This window comes from Euprymna scolopes, chromosome 18 (genome assembly GCF_053919585.1).
Source record: "Euprymna scolopes isolate OS-2025 chromosome 18, ASM5391958v1, whole genome shotgun sequence".
NCBI lineage: Eukaryota > Metazoa > Mollusca > Cephalopoda > Sepiida > Sepiolidae > Euprymna > Euprymna scolopes.
In genome coordinates, this window is record NC_136499.1 from 43,784,863 (window position 1) to 43,811,149 (window position 26,287).

The 26,287-nt window shown below is 31.2% G+C and overlaps 1 protein-coding gene across 2 annotated transcripts in view; it reads left to right on the forward strand.

The window, feature by feature from the left end:
- The first annotated feature begins 452 nt into the window (after positions 1–452).
- The window catches only part of LOC145297601 (uncharacterized), a 61,644-nt gene continuing 35,809 nt past the window's right edge, over positions 453–26,287 (forward strand). For both annotated transcript variants that reach the window (XM_080143658.1, XM_080143659.1), the window contains exon 1: positions 453–687. In XM_080143658.1, coding sequence (XP_079999784.1) covers positions 586–687 — 102 coding nt within the window. In that variant the 5' untranslated portion in view covers positions 453–585. The remainder of the gene's footprint in view (positions 688–26,287) is intronic.

Consider the following 26,287-nt stretch of genomic DNA (forward strand, 5'->3'; position numbering starts at 1 on the left):
TATATATATATATATATATATATATATATATATATATATATATATGTTCAATCCTTGGCTAGGAAAGGTGCTAGTCTAACCACACTGATGAGTTGTGATACAACAAAACAGTACTGTATGTGGATGATTACATATCTACACACACACACACACACACACACACACACACACACACACATATTATATATATAATTCGTACTAACCCAATGAGTCTTACACGTGGTTTAGTTGGATTTTAAACTTTTTTGGTTAAGTAGTAGTTATTTCTAACTATATTCTACTTCTAACCTGACAAAAGAAATATTTCGTCTCTCAGATCTTAATTCAATCCATCACCAGTATAAACAGTCTATTTAAATGACCTTATTTATTGAACAACCCTCATTTTCCCCCCATGTTCTGTGTGAGAGGGGCTTCTCCTTTAGCGATCTCAATAATAATAAGCAAGCAAGCATTACATCAGTTCATGCCACAACCTTGATTTCTAATAATAGACCTCGCGAGTTACCTCCCTTTGAATGACGCCGGGGAGGTGACTGGAACAGCTGATTAGCATATAGAGAGAGGAACTATGAAGAAACATTAATGGCGCTCTCTGTTGAGCTCGACGGTGGCACGAAAAGACACGACAATGTTCAGATAGGATTAATGCCTTTGAATGGGGGGAGCAGCCAACTTGAACAACAGGTGGGTAAACATAAACTTTCATTGAAATCTGTGTCTCCAAACGATGCCGTTTAGATGTTAGCAGTGGTTTAAGTTAGGGAGGGTGGCAGAGATGGAAAGAGTAAAAGCCAGAAAATGCCTGCGTGTGTGTCTTGTTGGTTTTGCAGTCTCTAAGTTTAGTTATGCCTAAATAGTAGCAGTGATTCGTTACTCTGTTGTCGAGCTTAATCAATGTCAGAGAAAACTCCTTGAAAATTTTATCTCCCTTTTTAGTCGGGGCCCTTTTCTTATCGGAATATTCAACGTAGAGGAATAAATAAATAAAATACTTTAGACTTTAGGATGGGGGTTCACTTTACTGTATAATTTAACGTAAAATTATCACCCAGTTCTTGACTACGTAAGCTTAGCATAGAACGGGTAACTATTTTTGTATATATCTTTTCAGGAATAGTAATATTTCTTCGATTTTTATTTTTCGTATACCAAACTTTTTTTTTTTTTTTTTTTGGTGTGTGTGTATTGCTTTATCAACTTGCTTGTGTATTGCTTGGTCAACTTAAATGAGTGAATGCATAAATAAATGCCTAGAGTTGATTTTTTTTTTTTTTTTCAATAATTTTATGAGTTAATTTGGTGAAAATAATGTTATTTTAATGGCAACCATATTAAAGATAAAGGCGGACGTTGGGAATCTGAGCCTTAAGGCTTCCACAATTTTCACTTTTTTTAAAACTTTTCTCTTGTTAATACCATCCAATAGAGACTTATGTATCAGATAATTAAAAAAAATACTTTTTAAAATCAGTTTTTACTTTTTTTACTTTTTTACTCTAAAATAACCGGACGTAACTCAGCGTTCACTAACAATTTAATAAAAGAAACACGTTCCGAGTGAACGCTGAAGTTACGTCCGGTTATGTTAGAGTAAAAAAATGGACCTTAAGTTCGTATTTAATTTACTACAACGTTATAATAGAAAACTGACCAAACCCTTGAAAGTCATAAAAAATGATTTTGGTATTATTATACAAACACCGTGACAGCGTTAGGGTTAGGGTTTAGGGTTAGGGTTAGGTTTAGGGTTAGGGTTGGGGTTAGGGTTAGTGTTAGGGTTAGGGTTAATTCGCTGTCACGGTGTTTGTATAGTTTTACCATGATTTTCAGGTACTCCTGCAGAGAGTGATCCGTGCTGAAATAATAACGTTATTATTTAAAAAGCCATTCTTAACATGAGGAGGGGAGGGTGTTTTGTACCTATTCTGTACAATTGAATAATAATAAAAAAATGTGGTGATGCCTATGTAAAAAAAAAAAAAAAAAAAAAAAAATCATAAAACTTTAAACGTGGAAATACGATTTAAAAAAAATAGCGCGGATCACTCTCTGCATTAGCACCAATTTTCCAATACACCGATAAACATTGTATGTTTTTCGAGCTGAATAAACATGTTATATTAAATAAAAACACTAAAAACATTTAGGTAGAAAAGTAACTTATCTTGCCATTGTTAACATTTATTTGTTATATATTTGTTTTTTGACTTTTTCGAATCTATGTGTATAGTAATACAAACACCGCTGTTTTTATCTCTGAATTTATTTAATTCTATCTTAAAATGCTAATCCTTATCTTATCCTGCAATTTCTTTAAAAAAAAAAAAAATATTGCTTTATATTAGCAAAATAAATAAAAGTAATTTCACATTTACGGTCGTTATTTATTTATAGTGAAATGAGTTTTGTCATTATCCCCAAGCTTGTACTAAAATTATGATTTTATGTTAAGCATTTATTTAGGTACTTATGCAAAATACGGACCATGTTTTTTTAGATTGTATTTTCAAGTTAAATTCTATTTTATGGTATCTTATTTATTTACTGCATTTATTGTACTGTGCGGAAATAATAATACAGAAAGCCATTCTTAACATTCGATGGATATCGTAAAACTTGAAGGTGCTAGTGCAAGTGCACTTACTGATCCGCGCTATTTTTTAAATCGTATTTCCAAGTTTAATTAAAGTTTTATGTTTTTTTTATTCAGTTGTAACGTTAAAGTAAAGAATAGGTTCAAAGGCCCTCCCCATGTTAAGAATGCCTTTTTTAAATAACTTTATTTCAGCACGGATCAATAAGTGCACTAGTGCACTTGCACTGCAGTACTGCACTGCACTAGTACCAACTTGAATTTAACTTGAGAATATTATTAAAAATAGTGCTATTTTTTTTAACATAGGATTTTCAAGTTAAGTTCAATTTTTGTGTTATCTTTTACTTATTAAATTCTTAGGTGAAAGTACAGAATAGTTAAAAAGCCCCCATGGTAAAGTTTTACATTAGGTCCAGTTCCACAATTTTCTTTAAAATGACAACTGCTGAATACTAAAATCACATTTAAATTTTGCAAAGATCCTCGAGTGGTCTCTTGGCCTTGATAAGTGGTTATGCCTATGTAAAAAAAATGTATTATGCACTGTAATTCTCTGGCTGCCATGTTTCTACGCGCGTCCCCACCCCTGATAAGAATGACTTTCTAAATAATAAAGTTACTATTATACTACAGTCCGTAAACTGCACAAATATCCAGATTTTTTAAAATTTTCTTTGATGTAAACAATGTTTAACATAAATAGTACAAAATAAGTTTGAGAAATATTTAAACTCATTTCACTGTAAATAAATAACGACCGTAAACGAAGTAAAAATCATTGGTTAATTATTGATCCGCGCTATTTTTTAAATAGTATTTTCAAGTTTTACAATATCTTTTTTTTTTTTATAAAATTATTAAGTGAAAGTAAAGAATAGTTAGAAAACACCCTCCTCTCTCAATGACTTTCTAAATAACGTCATTATTTCAGCACAGTAACAAGTTCAATTTTTGTTAACTATCCTGTACTTACTTCCACCTAACAATTAAAGAAATATATTACTAAGTTTAGTTAACTAAAAAATCTAGCTGAACGTTTACGAATATCAGAAACTAAACCTGACCGTATACCGTTTGCTGCCGACTCAAAGTCGAGTATTCTTCTGGTTTGCCAGAGTAACACACATTCGTAATGTAATATTAATTCTTTATTTCGTGCATAGGTCTCTCTATCTATCTATCTATCTATCATATATAAGTTTGGATATATTGTGCTTCCCTGTATCCTTGACATAAGTTTGTTGTTTTTTTCCAATATAAAAGTTAGTCAAACAAAATACCAAGTTTTATAAAAGGAATCGATATTAAATATGTAAATACAATTTTGAAAATATTTGTTATATATGTTTAAATTGTAACGTAATTTAAAGAAGAATCCTGTATAATTGACGTCTCTTGAAAAAAAAAAAAAACAATTTTGGACGCTGAAAACGTATATAACTCTTGCATTTGTTTACTTTTTTTAATAAAAAAAATGGGGAAATTAAATATATTTTTCAAGGAAAAGGTTACATTGGAGATCAAAGAATCAAAATTTGTAGTTAACTGTGTGTGTGTGTGTGTGTGTGTGTATATATATATATATATATAGAGAGAGAGAGAGAGAGCAAATTAATAATGCCTCTCTTGCTCTTCACGTTGTTATGGTAAAATTCGTAAACATAAACAAACTTAACTAAATAAACTTAATTTGTATTTTTTTTACATGACCACATTTTAAACGAACCTCCTTAGCAACAAAAAAATGTTAAATAATTGTTTTCTTGTTTGTTGTCAATGAAATTATAAAAAAAAAGGCGATAAATCGCGGTTTATTGTAATTTTTGGTTGCGCCATCTGTTGCTTATATATTTTTGACATTTTAAAAATTTATTAAATAATTTATGAACACAAATTAGCAAAAATAAATAAATAAAATGAATCGGATCGATAATTTTATTTGAATTATTTTCCAATTATTAGTGTTTTAATCTTTTATTTCTTTTCGATTAAAAATAATAAAAATGGCGTCTTTAAAATTATTTTTAACAATTACAATTTAAAAAAAAAAGTAATGTTTTTTTTTTTTTTTTTTTTTTTTTTTAATGACGTCAAAATATGAAGGTAAATTATGACTTTAAACTAAGAATTTACTCATGATGCCTATTTGCTTGACTCCCCGTTAGGGCAAAGTTGAATACACGACTAGTATTAATGGAGGTGTAATCAGCTCCCCACCCCTCCCATATACACATCAAAAAAAATCTCACTTTGGATTGCGAATAAAAATAATAAATTACCTCAGTTATATTAAAACTTCGAAACTAGCCATGCCAGTTGAATGTGACGTCAGTACTTTGAGGCTGATCTTAATCTTAAAAAAGTACTCAAACTTAATAAAAGGCCGGCGAATAATAATTTTTCTGTTTTCTTTATGAAATAATCCTTAACAATTTGTTTTAATCACTACTAAAATAAATTGTTTCGGATATTAATCTGAAAAAGTATCTGAGTTTACTTCGGATTTTTTTTTTTTTTTTTTTTTTTTTTTTTTGTAGAAAAATATATTACATCTTTTTTTCATTTTTATTGTGAAAATGAAATCAGAAATGGAGGTACTTATGCAGAGAAGGTACCGTGCTGAAATAATAACGTTATTATTTAGAAACCCATTCTTAACATGGGGAAGGAAGGGTGTTTTGTAACGATTCTCTGCACTTTCACCTAACAATTTAATAAGCAAAGATACCGTTAAAATTTAATTTAACTTAAAAATGCTATTTAAAAAAAATAGCACGGTACCTTCTCTGCATAACTATCAAAATTAACTCAAATATAATAGTATATATATATATATATATATATATATATATATATATATATATATATATATTCAAATCGTAAATTTACGATTTGGCAAACAGTAAACTTTTAATAAAATTAGTATTTTTTTAGTCTTTTATAAAATTAAAAAATAATCAACTAAATTGTCTATTATTTATGTTTGTTTATAAACTTAAATGAAGTACACTATAAGAAGAACCTGAAACATTTTAAAGTAAGTTTGAAAAAATAAGTTATTCAAACAAACCGTTTCGACTTATTGATTGGCTCGGGAATATTTTTAACTTAACACTGGCCTCAAAGTGATGATGTCACATTCGACCACCAAGGGTAAGTTCAAAGTTTTAATATGACCGTTGTCTCAGTGCGGAAGGATAATTCCTCCCCTGATCGAGAACAGATACAACATTTGGTTCCTAATCCGAATATCGGAAACTACATCTCTTGGCAAATACATCCGGTGAACTAAGTGCAAGATAGTCAAACAATTACACTTAAAGAGACGGTCAGAATCTTAAAAAGATTTCTCGGTGGGAATATCTGAGTTAGCAGGTGGATGGTTGGCCTCCAACAGGATGCTCCATCCCCAGCTTGAACAAACTAAGAAAATTAAATAATAATAATAATAATAATATGAATAAAATTGAATATAGTCACATCTTTTTATTGTTATGCATAAAAAAACAATGACATTTTTTTTACTTAACTTTACTGAAATTTTATTTATTTCCAGTTGTCAGGATTATGTCATTAATGTTTATGTAAACTATTTTATAAGTCGATACAAATAGCAGTTTATACCTTTCATTACCCACCGTAAACGATTATTTATCATAAATCTCGAGACCATCATTTTATTCATTTTTTTAGGAAAACGTCCATATTTCTGTCTTTAAACGTCACGACTTCAACAGTTTTCTATACAAAAAAGCTTGCACAACTTAAAAACTCCTTAGCTTTTTTGCTAAAATAGAAAAACTTTTTTGATGCTACATTTAATCTTTTCTGTCCTCGACACTGATTCAAGTTTTATTTTTGTTCCAATTCAGAGTGCTCCTCTTTTGGGGAGCTGGATTTTCTCCACATTAAAAACTGACCGTGTATGTAATTTTGTAAATATGGACTTAAAAAAAATGATGTTGGGTAAATCGTATACACGAACTCTTCTAAATGTCGATGGGTTGGATCTTGTATTTGTATAAATGTATGTACTATGTAACCAAAACAAAATGTCAACAAAAATATTCGTTTGAGATGATCTTGACTAGTTTTCGATATACCTTTTATCCTCTCCTCATTAACACGCTGTTGACGGAAAAACATGTTGGACAGAACGATTAACCATTTTGGGCATACAAAGAAACTCATTATTCATTCTGTCTTATACAAAGCAATCAAAGACGAGATGATTACATTATTTTAAATGTATATATTAAAATGAACCCAAGTTTAAAAGTTTAAACAGTTTCTTATAACAAAAGTAAATAAAATGAGTGTATAGACGATAATATATGTGTGCATATCATCGTTGTAGTTTCCTAGATGTAAATCTATTGAAACAGATATTTATAAAAAAAAATACTCAATGACAAGCAGAGTGTAATTATAGTATATTTATTTATGCAAATATTATTGGTTATATATATGCATACATACATGTTTGTGAGAGTTTCAGAAACATGTACGTACATATGTAGCATTGTAGCATAATACACTTCTACTTATATTTAAAAGGCCCGCCCCTTTGTGTGTGTCTGGGAGTTTATCCCCTATGTACTCCGAAACGGTTAGGCCACGTTTTAACATTTTTTCTTTACACAAATGTACTTTGTCTGTGAGGTGTTCTTAGATAGGTTCTGTATCGGAATATCTTCAATCCGATGAAAGAAAGAATAATCCGATTTTGACTAAATTAACACCCTTATACAGCCTAACATCACAAGTGCATTTGAGAAGTTTTATCATCGCACAAGCAGAAGGGCCCGGCCTATAAAATAAAGTATTTTCTTTTATAAGACAGGGACGTGTTCGAAATGTTTCTGTTTAGAGTACAATTGAATGATAATACTTGACTTTTGCATTTTAAATTTTAATTCAAGCTATATAAAAAATAATTTTATAAAATAGTGGGTTCTCTACAGTGCAATGTATACTAAGTCACTGCAGGGAGGCATTAAAAGCTTTTTCCTGGTGCAGTACCTGCAGTGGTGCACTATAATGGGTCCCTGACTAGAGCAGCCCGTGAAGAATGGGCGATGACAACTATAGTGGAAGAGTGGAACATTCGTTTATCCTCATTCAATCCCGGGCAACGTCCGGTCTTCCTGCTAGTATGTAGCAATAAAAACACTTCTGACTTTAAAAAAATCAATCTATTATTACGTAATAATAGAAAGAGCGATACAAAAAATAACATAAAACTCCCATTTTGTAAAAATCACGCTTCTTTTAACATATTTACACATACCAAACGTGTTTTTCCTTTGATTTTATACATACTATTAAATAGATTTTAACTCGAAATTGTCCTTTACTAAATAATATTTAAAACAAAAACATTTTGTTATCGCATTATGTTTATAGTACACCTTCGATTTTCTATTAACATGGGGGAAAAGGGTAAAATTTTACCAAATCGTCACTATTGATTATTTTTTTTAAATTTGAAGTAATTAATGCATAAAAGAAAATGTTTTCATGTATTTATTAAATTCGCTGCATTTGTTTTCATCTTGAATATAAGAGATGCTAAAAAATCTCATTTTAAGTCCTCCATCTTTTTATAATAAGTGAACGGAACGACAGTACTACTAACAACATCATTGCATCCTTGTACAATCTTTTTTTTTTTCTTACCGTTTTATCGTGAAAATTCTGCTTTTTGTCTATTTATTCGACATCAAAAAGTAAACATTTATTGTATATTAGCTAAAAAGAACTCCATTTTATTTTTATATAAACACTGCTTTTGTTGCTCCCCCTTTTTTTATTACTTGAGAATTATATATTTACAATGTTTCGTATGTTTTTTTATTGTTTTTTTTTTTTTTGCTCCATATGATTCTAGTTGGAATAGTTTCGTTTTAAAATATCACAAAATTTAAGTAAATTAATTATTTATAACTTTCATCTTCCTAATGCTATAATTGTTGTTTTTTTCCTAAGATTCCTGTCACGAATAAATAATGATGGTTTCTGTCTATATCTGACATCTGACATCATTTACAACCCCTTCTTCAATAGCAGTAAACAGATGTTAATCGTGATGATGTTTTGCTAAATCTTATCATTGCTTTATTTTGGATGTTTTTTTTTCTTATTCATTTTTTAAACCGAACAATAACATCCAATATATATATATATATATATATATATATATATATATATATATACACACACACACACATTGTGACCACTTACTTCACTTCTTGCATATGTGTGCATGTATTTCTCGTGTCGACGTAACTTTGATAATTAGTAATTACACATCATTGAATTATTTTTAATTACTATTCATTAAATATTTATTTATATGAAAAAATGTAATTGCATAAAATAAAAGTACATTTTTAAAAAATACATGACAAATAAGCATAATTTGAAAAAAAAAAAGAAAGGAAAAAGCGGAACAAAGATAAGACTCCCTGGGAACGCCGGGTGGTTACAATTATTTAGTTTTTATTTCAATAATATAAATAAAAAATGTCGATAATGACTGAGATTGCAAGCTTTGCTTCTTTTCCTTGACTAAAAAAACATTCGATTTCTATTCATTCATCACAGAAAAAGGTAACATATTGTTCTAAAAAGCTTGTTAATCTGGTCAATAACACTTGCATTTTTGAAACATTTTTTTTTTTTTTTTACTTTTTTTATTAGAAAAATAAATATTCGTGTCACTACTCTTCTTTATTCTATTTTTGACGTGCACTAAACAAACGCGAGTGAATTTTTACGAAATGCCCCACTGCCCCAGTGTATTATAAACACCCCAACCTCCCCGTGTTAAGAACGGCTTTCGGAATAAACCCTCTCCCCCAACCTCGAAAGCCGTTTTTAACATGGGTGGTTGGGGATGTTTATAATATGCTGGGGCACATCGTAAAAATTTACCCAAACACGTAAAAAAAAAAAAAAAATTATCTTAATTTACAGACATTTGAAATTTATAATTGATGTAATTTTTGGAATGTTGTTGCAGGATATACTTTTATATAAACGGAACTTTATCTCTTTGAGTTCGTTCCTTATGGGCACCTAAACGGTTGGGCCGATCTTTTTGAAATTTCACATAATTGTACTTTGTGTTTGGAAGTGTTCTTATGTTTTGTATCAGAATGTCTTCGATAAGTGTCGATAATCGAAAAAAATCTGAAAGAGGAACGAGCGATTTTGACTAAACTTAACGCTTTATACAGCCTAGCATAAGTGCGTTTGACAAGTTTTATTACTGCACAAACAGAAATGCCCAACATATAAAATCAACAGTAGGTTCTTTGATATGATAGTGGTGCGTTCAAAATGAATGTTTCTGTTTAGAGCACAATTGTACCATGATACTTTTGCATGTTTAATTCAAGCCATTATATAAAAATTTCATAAAATCAACAGTATGTTCTCTACAGTGCAATGTAAACTAAGTTACTATGAAGGGACACGTGAAGCTTCCTCCCAGTGCACCGTGGTGGGTCTCCCACTAAAGCAGACAATCCATTTGATTGAAAAATGAGCAATTTCACCAATTTCGATGACAATATGGGAGTATGAAACATTCATTGATCACCATTCAATCCTGGGCAACATCGGGTCTCCCTACTAATGTGTGTGTATATATATATATATATATATATGTGTGTGTGTGTTACAGTGTAATTGTGAGACGAGGACTTGGCACTATAGGAGGGCTTTCTCCTTCAACTCTGATATTACTAAACAAAGCAAAAACTGTTAATTGAATTAAATCTAAAAATCTAAGGAATTGATTGAAAGTAAAAGAAAAAACATGGATGAGATGGGGATGAACCATCCTACCAGATTCTAGACATTCGCCCACTATTTCAAAGACTCTAACTGAAAGATTTTTTTTTTTAATAAACTAATGTAGGGGTGGGAGCTGACTTTATTTTTATATTGGCATATATTTGAAAAAAAAAATTTTTTTTACTGATAGTGCTACAAAACACAAAATTCACCATTTTTAGTTTAGGATTAAAGATTTAGAAATTTCTGTTTTAATAGCAATCCGCAACAACTACAGTAAATATTCTAATTTTATGTTAAGCAGACTTATGTTTGTTGAATCTTATCACTTAATATTTCAAGTTTTAGTGAAAACAACCAAGTATTATTTTTTTTTATTTTGAAATTCTCAGTTTTTTGGGAAAAGATTTTACATAAATAAAATTTTGAAAATTTGCATGAGGCAATGTCGAATTTAAGTAATTTGTACAAACGGATAACTCAACCTGTTTACCTACTTTTCAGTGCAGCTGTCTAGCATGGCAGCTTCAGAAATCCAACTCTTTCAAGGGACACTCTCGATGGTCACTGGCAATAAACCAATCTCATCTTTTTGAAGGAGGATATTTGGGAGGATATTTACCCCAATGTGGTTCATTTTGTCTTGGGCCAGCATAGTTAATTTATAATTTTTTTTTTTAACTTTTATTAACACCCCTCCCCTTCCCCCTCTCCCAACAAGGGATATTGGCACTCGAGTCATGGAGTTGTAAGGGACTACTGTGATTAGGGAGCCAGATTTATAGGGGGCATCCTAAGTGAGAAGTTGTGTAGCAAAATATTTGTTCATATTTAAATTTCTGCATATTGGTACAGCCAAGGGAGCAGGGAGGGAATTCCAAGCAGTCTATGGAAAGAAGCTATAAGAGTAGAAGGTTTGCCGATATCTCACAGCCTCCACAATGAAGGAGTGCAGTTATACTGCTAGTATTTATCCCAATAAATGTTTCCTGTGGATGTTAGGCTGAAGAGTTTAAACCCTGGTTCCTCAGAAAGGTTTCTATCAGTTATAGCAATCCGTGCTTAGAAAGGTTTCTTATAATTGTTAAAGGATGTTTGTTTTGGTAGCATTGTATGTGACCATCAATTTTTGGTCGCCTTCAGAGTGGATATCCTTTTCTAAGGATTTAGATGTTACCTTGGATATGTGGGGTCGATTTGGCCATATGTCGAGAATAGAGCATTGTCTCATCAGCAAATATATCCATCTCGGATGCGATTGCATCAGTGAGTTTGCTTATAAAAATCAGTAAGTGTCCAATATTGACTTTTTGGCACATTCACATTGATGTGATGATGGTTGGCTCTATGGCCATTAAGAACTACCTGATTCTTCCTTTTAGCTAATATTAAGCATTTGTCCACTAATATCATATGAAATTTTTCTAAGAATACCTTCATGTCAGACCTAGTTAAAGGCCTTTGATATATTGAGTGCTGCTGCACTAGCTTCCTCTGCTTTCTGTTGGTCAGTAAAGGTTTAGCATATTTGAGATTGATAAATGATTCAAAGGTTTTAGCTAAAAACAGAAAGAGACTAATTTTTTTTATTTTATTTTATTTTTTTTAATTTATTATTTTAGGTCAGCTCATCTGCTTTCTTTCTTAAAAAACTGGTACCACAGAAGCAATTTTCCAGCTATCAGGGAAGCAAGATTCAGCAAGGAATTTGTTATAGTTTGGAGAGGACAGGGGCTAGCTCAGAAGAGCATTTCTTTATTACTATAATCGATAACCAAAATAAGACTAGATTCATATGTTTAGAGGTGTCAAGTTTTTTTTTTTTTTTTTTTTTTTTTTTTTTTTATATGTCTTGGATGTGAAAGGGGTGATGATCAGATCCTCGAGTGTGGTTTCTGTCCTTGGTGGGAAATTGCAGAGGGAGTGGTTGATGGAGTTTAACAGCTAGGCAAGCAGTCAAACTTTGCTGCTGTATAAACAAAATCATGGTGGTTTAATAGTGGGGGAGTTGTTGATTGTTCATTATTCATCATACTATTATAGGTTTTTCGGAAATCATGTGCTCCTAATTTATGTGACTGCATTTTTTGATCATCTCAGTATACCTACACTTAGCTATAGCTACACACTTTACAAGAAAATATAATTTTTAATAGGTATCTTGAACTAAAATTTTGTTTCCATTAATTTGCAAAACTTAATATGGCCACATAGATCTTTGCAAAACATAAACTATGATACCAAATTTATTTTGATAGCACAATTGGTCATCGAATTATAACCATTCAAAATGTGTTGGAAATTAAAAAACTTGCTGTTTTGGTCCAAAAGCCAGTTTTTACATAACTAAAAATTCAGGCTTTGAACAAGTGGAAAATCCTTGAAAATGTATGTCATCTTGAAAATTAATCATAATAGAAGCAATAATTATTGGATCAAGTCAGCGTAAACATTGGGCAAAATCTCATTCCCTCATAAAACATAAAAAATGACACGGGAGTACAACTTTGACAGTTCATATAAAATTCATTTTAACAGCTAACATATTGAATCTTTCCATAAAAATAGATGGTGCAATAAAATAGGCAAAAATTTACTATTTGGATTTTTCTTCTATATTAAGCCAATCATATTGACTAATGATCCTTATTTTTAAGATAGCCCTATCTTTATATGAATAAACACTATATCACGCACATTAAGTTGAAAAACAATAGCATTAAAAGAATAAAACTAAAAATGGCAGGTAACGTGGCGGGGGTGGGGGAACTATCAATTACACTAGATAAAAAATTGTACTTTTTTTTTTTTATAAAGAAAAAGGATGAAATTTTCTCTATACCCAAGTTTTATCAAACTAATCGAAAAATTATAACAAATAAGTTATAACAAGTTTTAAACTATCTGATTTATAAAACCTATTTTAAGTAAATGTAACATAAAAAAAATAGAAAAAATTTTGCAGAATGATACAATCTTTTAATACGAAAGATTTTATATACTTGTATAACAGTTCCCTATTCCACTTTGTCAAAACTTATCAAAAATAAATCTTTGTCTTTTCCTTTTAGGGAAGAACGTAACCAAGCAATTTATTACAGGTATGAATGTTGTATGTATTTGTGCATGCATGCTATATGAACAATGTGATTAATGTAATATTTGTTATATATATACTAGAAAAATACCTGTTCCAGGATGGGTAAAATTAATTCCTCAAATAGAACAGGTTTACACCACTTTTCTGCCCCTTATGAAGAATAAAATTAAGATATAATGCTATTAAACTTTGTCTAGAATCCTTATTCTATTTATGATCAAAATTCATAAGATCTTGAGTCTAGAAAAGTTCTAAAGTTTAAGGTTAAACTTAAAGGGTCCCAAGAAGAAATTGAAATTCATGGAATCTTGCTTAATTAGTATCTAGTGACTGTGGATCAAATACAGTGCAAATCTGAAATATTTGAATTTTCAAATAGGTGGTTATACTCATATTATGCCCCTTAGAACATATAAAAAGTGACTGTGTGTGTGTGTGTGTGTGTGTGTGTGTACACACATAATGGTCTCTATCAAACTATAGTCCATTTTTAGTCTACAGACTTGAAACTTGATACATAGGGGATTTGGTGATTTCTTCCTTCAAATGCTCTATATTAATATTCACTATTGATGGTTTATGTCTTTGATCTCTTTGGACAGTTTTCACCTGCTGCTGTTCACTCGACTGACTGCCAATTTGACTTTGAAATGAAGTGGTGGATCTATATTTCATTCATTGTATATATTAATGTAAAAACTATTTTTCGTTGTGCTGAAATGAGTATGAATTGTCGGCATGTTGTTTTTTATTGACTGTGAACTTACATACTCGTAGTACCCACTTTAAACACAGCTTTCTCATTGACCAATGTTCATGCAAAATAATGAATACATTGTCCTGATACGAGGGGCGTGCAATAAGTAATGCCCCTGACCCACATCCAGTTGTCTGATCTAGCTGAAATTTTGCACGTGCAATGATTTATATCTCTACGGGTTATGTGGCAAATTACAGCTCTGAACTAATTGTGGTTGCTGTTTAACAGGTGTTTGAACTGAGTCAGGTGTGAAATGGACCCTGTTGAATGTCGAGCAGTGATCCGGTTTTTGTATTTGAAAGGGCACACACCACAGGAGATTTTTGATGAAATGAAAGAAACTTATGGTGATAATGCCCCATCATATGACCTTGTAAAACGCTGGCATCGTGAATTCAAACATGGCCGGAAGTCTGTGGAAACAGCTCCCAGACCTGGTCGCCCCCCTTCTACCATTGATGAAGCATCTGTCCAAGTTGAGGCTGCCATTTTGGAAGATCGGCGCATTACTATTCGCCAAATAGCCCAAGATATCAAGATTAATACAGGGTCTGTGGAAATTATCATTCATGACCATTTGCATATGCATAAGGTGTCTGCCAGATGGATTCCCAGGTTGCTCACACCATTCCAGAAGCAAGAATGCGTTGAGTGCTCAAGGATGAATTTGGAGATGTGCCAAGAAAATGAGTCAAAGTTTTTCAAAAGACTGATTACACAGGATGAAACCTAGGTCCATCACTATGATTTAGAGACCAAAGCCCAGTCAATGCAGTGGAAGCACTTGGACTCACCCCATCCAAAGAAGGCAAGAGTGCAGCCCTCCACTGGCAAGGTCATGCTCACAGTCTTCTGGGACCAGGACGGAGTAATGATGACAGATTTCCTGGTAAAGGGTACCACAATTACAAGAGCCTATTATGCTTCACTTTTGAGGAAATTAAGGGAAGCTATCAAAATCAAAAGGTGGGGCAAGATCAGCAAAGGTACGCTCCCCCTGCAGGACAACGCTCCGGTCCACAACTCGCATGTCATCAGATCAGAAGCACGGGTGTGTGGTTATGAAATCCTACCCCATCCTCCCTACTCTCCTGACCTTGCATCCTCTGACTTTCACCTCTTCTCAGCCATGAAGTTGTTTTGGAAAGGAAAGCGTTTCTCAGATGATGCAGCCTTGATTTCTGAAGTCACGTCATGGTTGGAGGACTAACTTGGGGTATTTTACAAAAACGGTCTCCAGAGCTGCATCAAACGATGGGAGAAATGCATAACTCTGGGTGGTTGCTATGTAGAGAAAGACTAATAACTGTGCCAAGTTTCTTTGTTCTACTGCTATGGGAAGTGGATCAGGGGCATTACTTATTGCACGCCCCTCGTATCTTTAACTTCTCTGCCATCTCATGCAACTTCAATTTATGATCAGCCAAAACGAGTTTGTGGACATTTTATTTTTTTGTTTCTTTTGTGGGACAGTTGCTAAATTTGGGCAACCTGGGCATTCAGCATCATTTGTATCTATGTGACTGTTTAAAATTGACGTACAATCTCTTAATTGTTGCTTTTGCTAGAACAGTGTCCAAATAACACTTATCAAACCATTGATTTGTTTGAATAGTATTTTTCCTATCATGAGATTCAGATTTTTTTTTCATTATTTTGAAAATTTACAACAGTAGTATCACTTAAATAACTAATTTGTAAACTAATAGTCTGGTTTTGTTAAAATTTTGACAAGTGTCATTTGAAGGTTAGTACTTAATAAAAATCATGCATTTAAAAAAAAAATTGTTTATTAGTAGTGCAATCTATGCCAGACTAGGGATTTATCGAGTGGTACAACATGTTGAACCACTTTTCTGTAATAAAACTCTTCTAGGCTATTGATTTATTAGTTTTTGTATATAGTAATTTGCAGTAAAATAAAACATTTAAAGGTTATTTTAATTTGGGGATTGAGTTATGTTTGAAAAAAAAATTCATTTTAATTTGTAATTAATTATTTACTCATCACATCACTGATTTTTTTTACCAAGTTTCTGTCTATTAATCTCATCCTCTCATAATATATTCTTTGATCCCATACATCTTATTTTATACAATCTCTCTCTCTTTCTCTATTTACAAAGTTAGTAAAACTCATTACAAAACAGGAGATTGGAATAATCCATTATAAACAATAGTAATATCATCATAGTATTAATACTATTTAACCCTTGAATATAAATAATGATAAAATGCATTTAGTTTTGAAGACGTAACTGTAGTTTCATGGCTTTTTATCAATTATTAGAAGTGGCATAGGAATCAAACAAAATGATGAAACTGGGGGGGGGGGGAATAATAATCATATCACAGGTGGCTACACAAATGCAGTTGAGTTTCAATTTCAGATCTTGTACGGTTGGATAAGATCTAAAATCAAAACATAATGGCACTTGTGTAACCACTAAACATACTTAGTATTATTAATATTTATATTACAACATACAAACAAAATCCTTCAAAGTTTAGCATCCACATTGAGTCAGTATTTGTTATATAAATTATTATCTCCATATATGATAATTTGATTGCAGAAATTCCCCTCTGGACCAAAGTACACTAGGTTTGCTCCAACAGATGCCATGTACAAATTTATCATGTCTAGACTATTAGTCATTATATTATGTAACTTTTGAATGCCATCTTATACACATTTATTTGTTATATTAAAATCCTACATTATGTACTAAGAGCAACATCATTCCAGTTGCAACCATGGAAGTAGTTGCTATTTTCCCCTCTAAATAAAAGTACTCCTACCACTCTCAGTCTTGTCAACAAAAATACCATACTCTGAACCATACTCTGCCTGCCAGATTAGTATGCACAAACCAAACAACACTGCAACCACCAAATTTTGTTGTTCGTTCATAGTATTTGCGCGTGGGAATCCTGACAGTGATTATCAAAGTTACACTTCGGGCAAATTTTGTGACAACCCCACAACACTCAACAAAATAGGGTGTCTAGTCTGAAAGCCATTCTCAACATGAGGAGGTTGGGGGTTGGGCAACAACAACAACAGCCATATTTTAATTTGGGAGAGGGGGCATGCTACCACCGGGCAACAGGTCCTGCTAGTTATTAAATATATAATTTCTTCATTTTTACATTGGTTGGTAAAATAAAAGTAGTTAGTAGTCATGGCTGCTGCTGCTTTAAGACAAACATGCATGTTCAGTTTTTGGTAACTACTTTTTCATCATTTATAAAGTAACTGTTTCTAACAACTATCATTCATCCTGTATGATGTCATTCATTTTCGTGTGTGTGTGTGTGTGTGTGTGTGTATATATCTATAAAAGTGAACGTGTCTGTGTACATTTCCCTATGCAATAACTCTGTCAATTTTAAGTCTACAGACTTGAAATTTGATATACACGAGTACTGAGATTTGGGAAAATCTATGTGATTGGTTTTCGGCCAGAAACTTGGCTGTTAAGGGGTCAAAGTTCAACGATTTGACCTTTGAGAACTCTACCAAACTCCTCCGACAATGTGGTTGAAATAAAGTTGAAATTTTAGATACAGGTTCCTTGGACATGGATCTAACTTAATTTGAGCCCAAAGCATTAATTAAGGGGTCATAATAGGGGTCAGTTAAAAAAAATGACTTTTTTTTTTTTTTTGCTCAGCATACACCTCCAAACACACGGGCAATGCCAGGCACCCATGCTAGTGTGTGTGTGTGTGTGTGTATATATATATATATATATATATATATATATATATATATATATACACACACACACACACTTTGGTTGAGCATTTTGGGGAATAATAACAAACTGCCGCTAACATATAAAGCAATGCTCTTTGTGTAAACAAATAGAGCTTATACATTTGAACAATGTTTAAACATTGTAATTTCACATACCTAGCTTAGTAGCAGCCAAATAGCATAATAGTGAGAAGCGCTGACTGTCACCTAGGCAGTTGAGTTTCAATTATGGCTAGAGGTAGTTGCGAGTCTAGCCGTATTGAAGAGATGTGATACAACGAAACAGTACTGTATGTGGATAACATATATATAAAGTGTGAATGTGTGTGTGTGAGGACACTTCCTAACCTATATACCGAATGAATTTTTGATCTACAAACTTGAAATTGGGCATATAGTGTATTGAGACATGTGGAAAACTTTTTAGTCGGTTTTCATCCGGAAAAATTGGTATGTAGGGGTCATAGATTTTTATCTCTTTCTCAACTGTTTCACGAATGCACATGTGTGAATGGTTCACATGACAGAATTCTTATGTTAATAAGTAGGTTTGAAAACACTTTTTAAAGATTGTGCCAAGCTGGCCTAATGGTTATTATACTTGATTCACTGTCTAGGTTTTGGTTTCATCAATCTCAGCTCAAGTATTTTTTTTTTTTTTTTACTTACAAGAAGTGAATTGTTTAGAAAAAACATAATACTCACATGCACATGTCTCAGTTTCTATATGAATAAAAATATAATATTTATCCATATTTTACGACCAGGCAACGCTGAGTGGCCTGTTAGTAGAATATACTTTTATTCATATTCAAAGAAACATTATTTTAATGCCACTACATGATTATGATAATGTTTCGGTTCAATTAGTTATAAATAGCTAAATGACCTCATCAGACGACTAAAAAAAAAAAAACTGTTTCTTTTTAAAAAAGTAAATCTTAAAAAAAAAAAAAATTGAGAACTGTTATATAAACCTCATTAAATTAATTGGTTTTTATCTATGAATATTCCTAACCTGGAATAATAACTATTTGATAATAATCATGGATTATGCCCGGTGAAAAGTAAAATAAAAAGTTCATTTTTATTATATCTAGGTATCCAGGCGTCTAGACGTTTGTCTAGGCGATGAGCTATGATCCAAAAGGTCACAGGTCATCTAGATAAAGGTTTTCTTTCTCCACTCTTTCAGATTTAATGTATGCACAGTTATCCCTCATCTCTATTTTAATGAATAATGTTATCAAATGCACATCAGGCTAAATAACATAAACAAAATCCACAGAGTTGTACGTGTGTACGTACTAGTTGAAGTACCTATCATCATGTTTCTCGAACCTTTCTCCTCTGCACATAGTTCAAATGAATTATTTTTTACTTGAAATCACAATAAAAATAATACAAAAAACAAAACTATTTAATCATTAGAATAAAACAATTGCATATAAACAAGTGTATTATTCAGGTTTATGATGCTAATGAATACTGCTGATAAATTAAAGGACTAAATTATATTACTTAAAGGGAGTCTTTTGGCCTGGGGTATTATTGGAGAATATGTCCCGGACAATCAGTTGTTGTTGCTGCCAACTGAGATATGGTTCTGTTCAATCCTAGAAGTATTCGGGCTGTACTTTCTCTTTTCAGGGTTAGTCAATTGCTAATTTCCTAGGGCACCTCTAGTGGGTAATGCTGACAAGGCTGTTCTGTTATTTTTGTAGGCCAGAATGTGTTTCTCTTAGTGTGCTGGTTTTTCAAAACCACACCTAAACTTGGAGGTAATACTTGGTAGTGGTTCCTACTCTGTGTTGCTCAGGTGGAGATATTGTTTATTTTCCCAAATATTTTTGTCTTTTTAAAAATTTTAATGTGAAATAGCTGATTTGTTTAAGGAAAAAAAGAGAAAATAAATGAAGCAGACTTATGCAGATAACAGAGATTGAAAATGCAACCTATTGATGTTGTTATCTGATGCCACAAAATTTAAGCTACTAGTATTTTTTTTCTTCTCTATCTTTTAAAAATATAATTATTAGTAATTGTATTGTCTACCACCACTGCTGTTGGTTTAACATGGATGGTAAGGTTCCTGTGAGTGCTGCTAATGTTTCAAGTTTAATGGCATTATTTAAAAACATGCAACCATTTAAAAAAAATTAACCTTCATTTGTTGAAAAGTCAAATATTCCTGATTTAATGTAATATCAGTTTGTTTTGCTTGCATTCATTATTTCAACATACTAAATAGGTTTTTGCAAACAAATGGTGTCTCCTGTTGTTATATACAAGTAATTTTAAAAATATGTTACCTATTTAAAGAATGTAATTATTTTTATAAAGTTGGTCATAGAGAATGTAGAACTTTTTTCAAATCAATTCCATAAGCAGCTGGTATTGTTTAGGTCATAAACAATGAATACCCCTAATGTTAGCTAGAATAAATATTTTCTGAAAGGACCGGAGTAAATTATATCTTTTTAGCATAAAGAATATGCTATAATAATGATAAAAATGTGGAAAATATCGATTTGTCAGATGCTATGCAATATATAGGTCTAAAGTTAAGAATCCAATTGATTTTTCTTTATATATTAAAGGCAAATAGGTTTTAAATTACGAATACTAGAGGTACAATATTATGCATAACTGAGGTAATTATGTATAACTAAGGTAATATCTCGATCTGTGCTTAAACTGAGGAGCAATGTAAAGTTATGCTCGGAATATATAGGTGGCACATCAGCTGGAAATTTTATCATGGATGTATTATCAATCTGCAGCGCAACATACACAGTCTACATAAATTACAAATTATACAAAACTAGTTTATATACAGAAGCTAACAAACCATTTTTGATTATAAGGTAAAAAAAAAACCCAATTTTCTTTTGCATATACATAAAGGTTTGAATATAACCCAACATACTAAAAAGGATATATTCTGCAGGAATGAAAATAAAATTTGTGCTCCACATCAAAGAAGCACTATCATAAGTAAAAAATCTTGACAATATAACCCAATTCATAATAAGTAAGATACCTCCATGGTCAATATCCAATCATCAGCCAAAATGAATTAGGAGAACTCTGAGGCAAATACTATGATCATGCCGCTCTTTATACAGATTGATAAAAATCATTGATGGAACACTAGCAGCAACCACCAATATATGTGCCTATAAACAAATCAGACTGCCAAATTATGCTTCCATCTGTACAACTGAATTGCAAGCCATAAAAATAGCACTAATAATGATAAAGGGTTCAAAGGAGGGAAAATACACAATTTTCTCAAACCTGTTATCTAGCCTTACATACATGAAATATTGGAGAGGTCGCACTGACAATAGTAAACCTGACCAGACTTTCTAGCCATATGGGCATTAGATGAAATCAAAGAACTGACATACTTGCAATAAAAAGCAACTAAAATGACAATAACAATTTTTAAACTTTTATATACAAAAGACAAAACCTAGATCATGTAATATATGAAAAGAGCATTGGAAACAATGTTTCAGAATTTTTTAGATGAGTATTGATTATTCGTATTATTTGGATTACCATTCTTATTTTGAGTGTTATTTTCACAATATTTTGGCTCATGTAACCTTTTTTCCTGTGTATCTTGTCAAACTCGGGAATCTGCACAGAATTTTGAACCGGACCCATTATTATTCTGTCAGAAATTCTGTGACGATTCTCAATTTTGACAAGATACATCTGAAGAAGGTCGAAGGTTACATCAACCGAAACATTGTGAAAATAGTATAGTCTGAAGAATCAGAATAATGTAAATGTTGGATATGTTCCCAAACAACAAATTATATAAATTATATTAGCTATCAAGTTGGATGAAAAAATATGGAGCAGCTAGCTGACTGCAGATAAGACATAGTATCAAATAGTCTGAACCAGACTTGCATATCTAACACTCACATATATACTTGCTCTAAGTGGAAGATTTAACTCTCTGCACCTCCTATGATCAACTACTGTAACATAAAGTAGATTTTATAAAAAAAAAAACTTTTGTTAGTTTTGATTAAGCTTTTCCCCAGCCCAGAAAATATCTACTTTTTTTAAACAAAAGATCTTTTTCCTATTCTAAACATTTAAAATATCCATTGCATTTCTTCCCAACATCTGTCCCTGAATTCAGCAAAAATGGTAATGACCAAAACTTTTAAAAGGTTTTAGCATGAAGGTGTGAACTCCTTTTTTTTCACAACTGCAAGAAACTGACAAAGAGCTTTTGGCAGACGAGTACTGCCGAGTATAGATCGTGTAGGGTAGTGGGTTCATTCCCTCAAAAATTCCCTACCTATTGTCATTATTGAAATCAAATTCTGTTAAGAAAACCAAGATTACAGTGTGTTTTGCTTATATATATATATATATATTTGCTTATATATATATATATATCTAATTTTAAATAAATAAGAATGTAAATATAAAAACTACTAATTATAGTGGGGGTGATAGTGAAGCTTATAAATACAAGACTGAAAAATTAAATGTATCAATTGATGAATCGCACAGGTAAGAAATTCATTTTTATACTATGAAAAGGTTAGTAATTGCAATTAAGAATAGGAAATTGGATAAAAAAATTTTTGTAACATGTCTTCTTCCTAAGATTAAGGGTGGTGGTGTTTGATCAACACTGCTGGGGAGCCATGAAGTAATATACTGTTTTGTTTTTAAATCCCCGAAACAGTGTTTCATGGTAAACAACTGATGATCCCTTGAAAAATTTAAAAAAAAAAAAAAAAAAAAAATTTTAAATTGGTATTATAGTAAATTCGAGAGAGTTGATGCAGTGATTGCAGGTGATTAAATGACTTACTGACTAAGTGTTTTTTTTTTTTTAACGAATGATAAAAAGTAATATTTTGTGTAGTTTCAAATGTTAAAAAAACTTCAAAGACTATATATATATATTCAGGTTCTAGACAAAAAAAAAAATTAGGTTAGAGGCACTACAAGCTTGTTCTTTCAGATCTTAATCTTCCATCTATTCTCCTCTATTAACCTGACATGCTGATATGCCCAGAGCTGAACCAGTGTTTGAGAAAAACACCAAAAATTCGTTTTGGAATCCATTCAAGGAATCCAATTTTTACCAAGAGAAAACATTCAATCTCTTACCTTGAAACCAATTTCATCCTAGAAATTCTATATGCCTCTATATATATATATATATATATATATATATATATATATATATTATTCTTTAAGTTCTGCTGGCGATCATGTCAACCACATAATTGAAAATTTCATCTTAATTAAAGGAATATGTCTTCATCAAATGATGCTCATTTTCTCTAAATTTTCTTTGAATCGTTTTTTTACTATCTGAAAAATAAATTACTTTTAGCTCCTACAGGAGAAACCAATTAAACAACCCTTTTCTCCCACTCAAATTACTATTTTTATAAATATATTTTATAGCATAAAATAACCTATACAGCATATTTGTTATAAAACGAAAATCCCGATCGATCTGTCCATAATTAATATTGCATTCCTGCCTACTATTTAACAATTTATATTTATCACTTAATTTTAATATCACTAATTTTTCATTTTAAGCTGAAGAAACTCAGACTAAAGACCTACTTTTTCTTTTCAATATCTTTCATTTTATAACAGTTTTAATCTTTATTTTATTTTTTTTTTAATTCCAGTGATGCTTACACAAATGTATCTTATTTACAAGCTTGACATAATTAATACACACTTTTTTTTAAATATATATTTTTAATTAAAACAAGTTATAGTATGGAGATAGAATTAAAATAATTTAAAAACAAGTAGATAAGCTTATTAATTTTCTAAAAAAAGGAAAATACATAACAACTCTAAACTGCGTCTAGAGATTATATACAAGTTTGTATAGTCGCATCTATAATGATAAGTCCTATTATGATATTTAGATTCTACTCAATATTATCAACTTAGGTATATGATAATAGAGAAAACTTGTTTTTAATTCAAAACATTTTTACTAAGACTAACAGACTACTTTGACTGTCAGTAGTTTATTAGCAACTATTTATTTTGATACTTCTATATTATTGTACAAAATGTAAAAACCTATGCAAGCGTTTTAGAACAAATTCGTCAATTTCGTTAAAAAAACATTAAAACACTTTATTTTAAAAATAAGGTATATTAACAAAAGAATCTCCAAAAATTTATTGCGCAAATGCTTTTTTTTTTTTTTTTTTTTTTTTCAATAACTCTTAGCAGCCTATTGTAAATGTCTGATGTAAGATTTGAAAATTTAGTTGTTGGTTAGTTGTTTACAGCAACTTTTACTGACTCCCAGAGGTTACACATGCTGTTGAATTGCCTTCCATAAGAATAAATATCTCTCTTTAGAATGCCCTGCAGGTTCTCAAAGTGATTCAAGTCAAAGCTATTTAAAAGCCAGTCCATAAGAGAATCTTCAACAAATTCCTTTTTTGTTCAACCAGGATTTAGTAAATTTTGATGCATTACTTGGTTGGTTCTCTTACATAAAGATCAAAGATTAACGCTTAAGTAAAGACTGATTATTAAGCCATTCTAAGAAATATTGTTCTAGAAAATCAAAGTAATATTTGGAATTCAGTTTAACCCCGTCACATTAAATGGACCCACAAACTCATTACTAATAATCCCAGGTCATATCATGATGCAACCACCCCTTGTTGGCATTTGAAAAAATTATCTTGTGTAGTTTGAAAACCCATCCACAAGCCCATTTGAGTTTCTTATTCTCTTTAGATATGTGATAGATCTCGCTTTGTTAAATTCTTGAATTCAGCATGAGATTTTTTTCTTTGGTTGAATTCCCATTTGACATATTTTTTTGATTGTTCGACAATTCCTATTTAAATTCTTTAGAAATTTGAAGCAAAGACTATCTTATGCTAATTTCTTTGATTATATAGTTCTTTTCATTCATTGTTAGTTTTTTTTTTTTTTTACAAGTCATAAAATTAAACTCTGGTTCTTGCAGATAATCTCCTGACACTGCAAATTGCTATAATTACTGAAAAAATACTAAATATCTGAAATTGAAAATTGGGATTTAATTGCTTTCATGCTTACTTACTATACATAATCGTACAAATTATTTTATTCGATAACACATGTGGATTTTTACATAAAATATTTTGCATATAATCTCTAGATACAGTTTATATTTAAGAATTGATTAACATAACTTGAGAAGTAAAAAAAAAAAGAATAATGCACTTTGATTTGAAAATAAGTAAAACGATATGTTAAAAATAAAAACTAATATAAATTAACTTTGTTTTTTTTTCTCTCTTTTATCAACTATTGAAATGAACATGACGAAAAAAGATCAAGCAGTAGATAAATAAGAACTATACATCTGTTGCCATCAACAGATGGTCTGATTTTTAATTCACGAAACCTCTTTAACTTTAGAAAAAATGCCTTTTTTATTAGACATGAGAAGTAAACATTAATCAGTGGAAATCTTTTATTGCTGCTATTCTCATAATAAATCCTAGAGAAAAACAAGTTTTTATAAATGCAGCAATAATGCTGTTTTCTTTTTAGTGCAAATGAAGAAATATTAACAGCTATTTTTAATGTTCTGTAATGGAACACATCACTTGTTTAAACTATTTGTTTTGACACTGAAAGTTAAGCAACATTGAACTTAGTACTCAGATGGGTGACCTTCAAAAATGCTATTGGTGTCGTAAGTGGAAGTGACTGTCTACTTCTCTTTGGAAAGATATTAATCTTTTTTTTCTCTACAATTGTGAGTAAAATGGAGTAGAATAAACTTTGGCATCAAAGTGTAATTTTTGACAAGGTCGATCATTGCTTCTTGGCATCTGTTTTAGAAACTGTTGGTTTTAAACTAGACTTTCACAAATGGATATTTGTTTTGCTCACCAAAAGGAGTAGTGCAGGTAAACAGAAAATATTACCAATCTTTCTCAATCATTGAATAAAAACTGTTAACTGTCACTCCTGCAGTTGAGTCTGGAGTGGATATACTATGCTTCCAGCTTCTTTCTGCTGGACAGATGATCTGGTTCAGATCCTCAGCCTGTGGTTTGGACCAGGCCTTCAGCTTAAGAGAAATCGGTCTCCCTTCTCTGGAATAGAAGGCACTGGATTCGAAGACAGTTTTGTATTCAATGCCCTTGTAGGGAGGTTTGTCATCAAAATGCTGAGAGAGATTGGCTTTCCTGAGTTAAGCATTCACAGAGGAATTTGCATAGA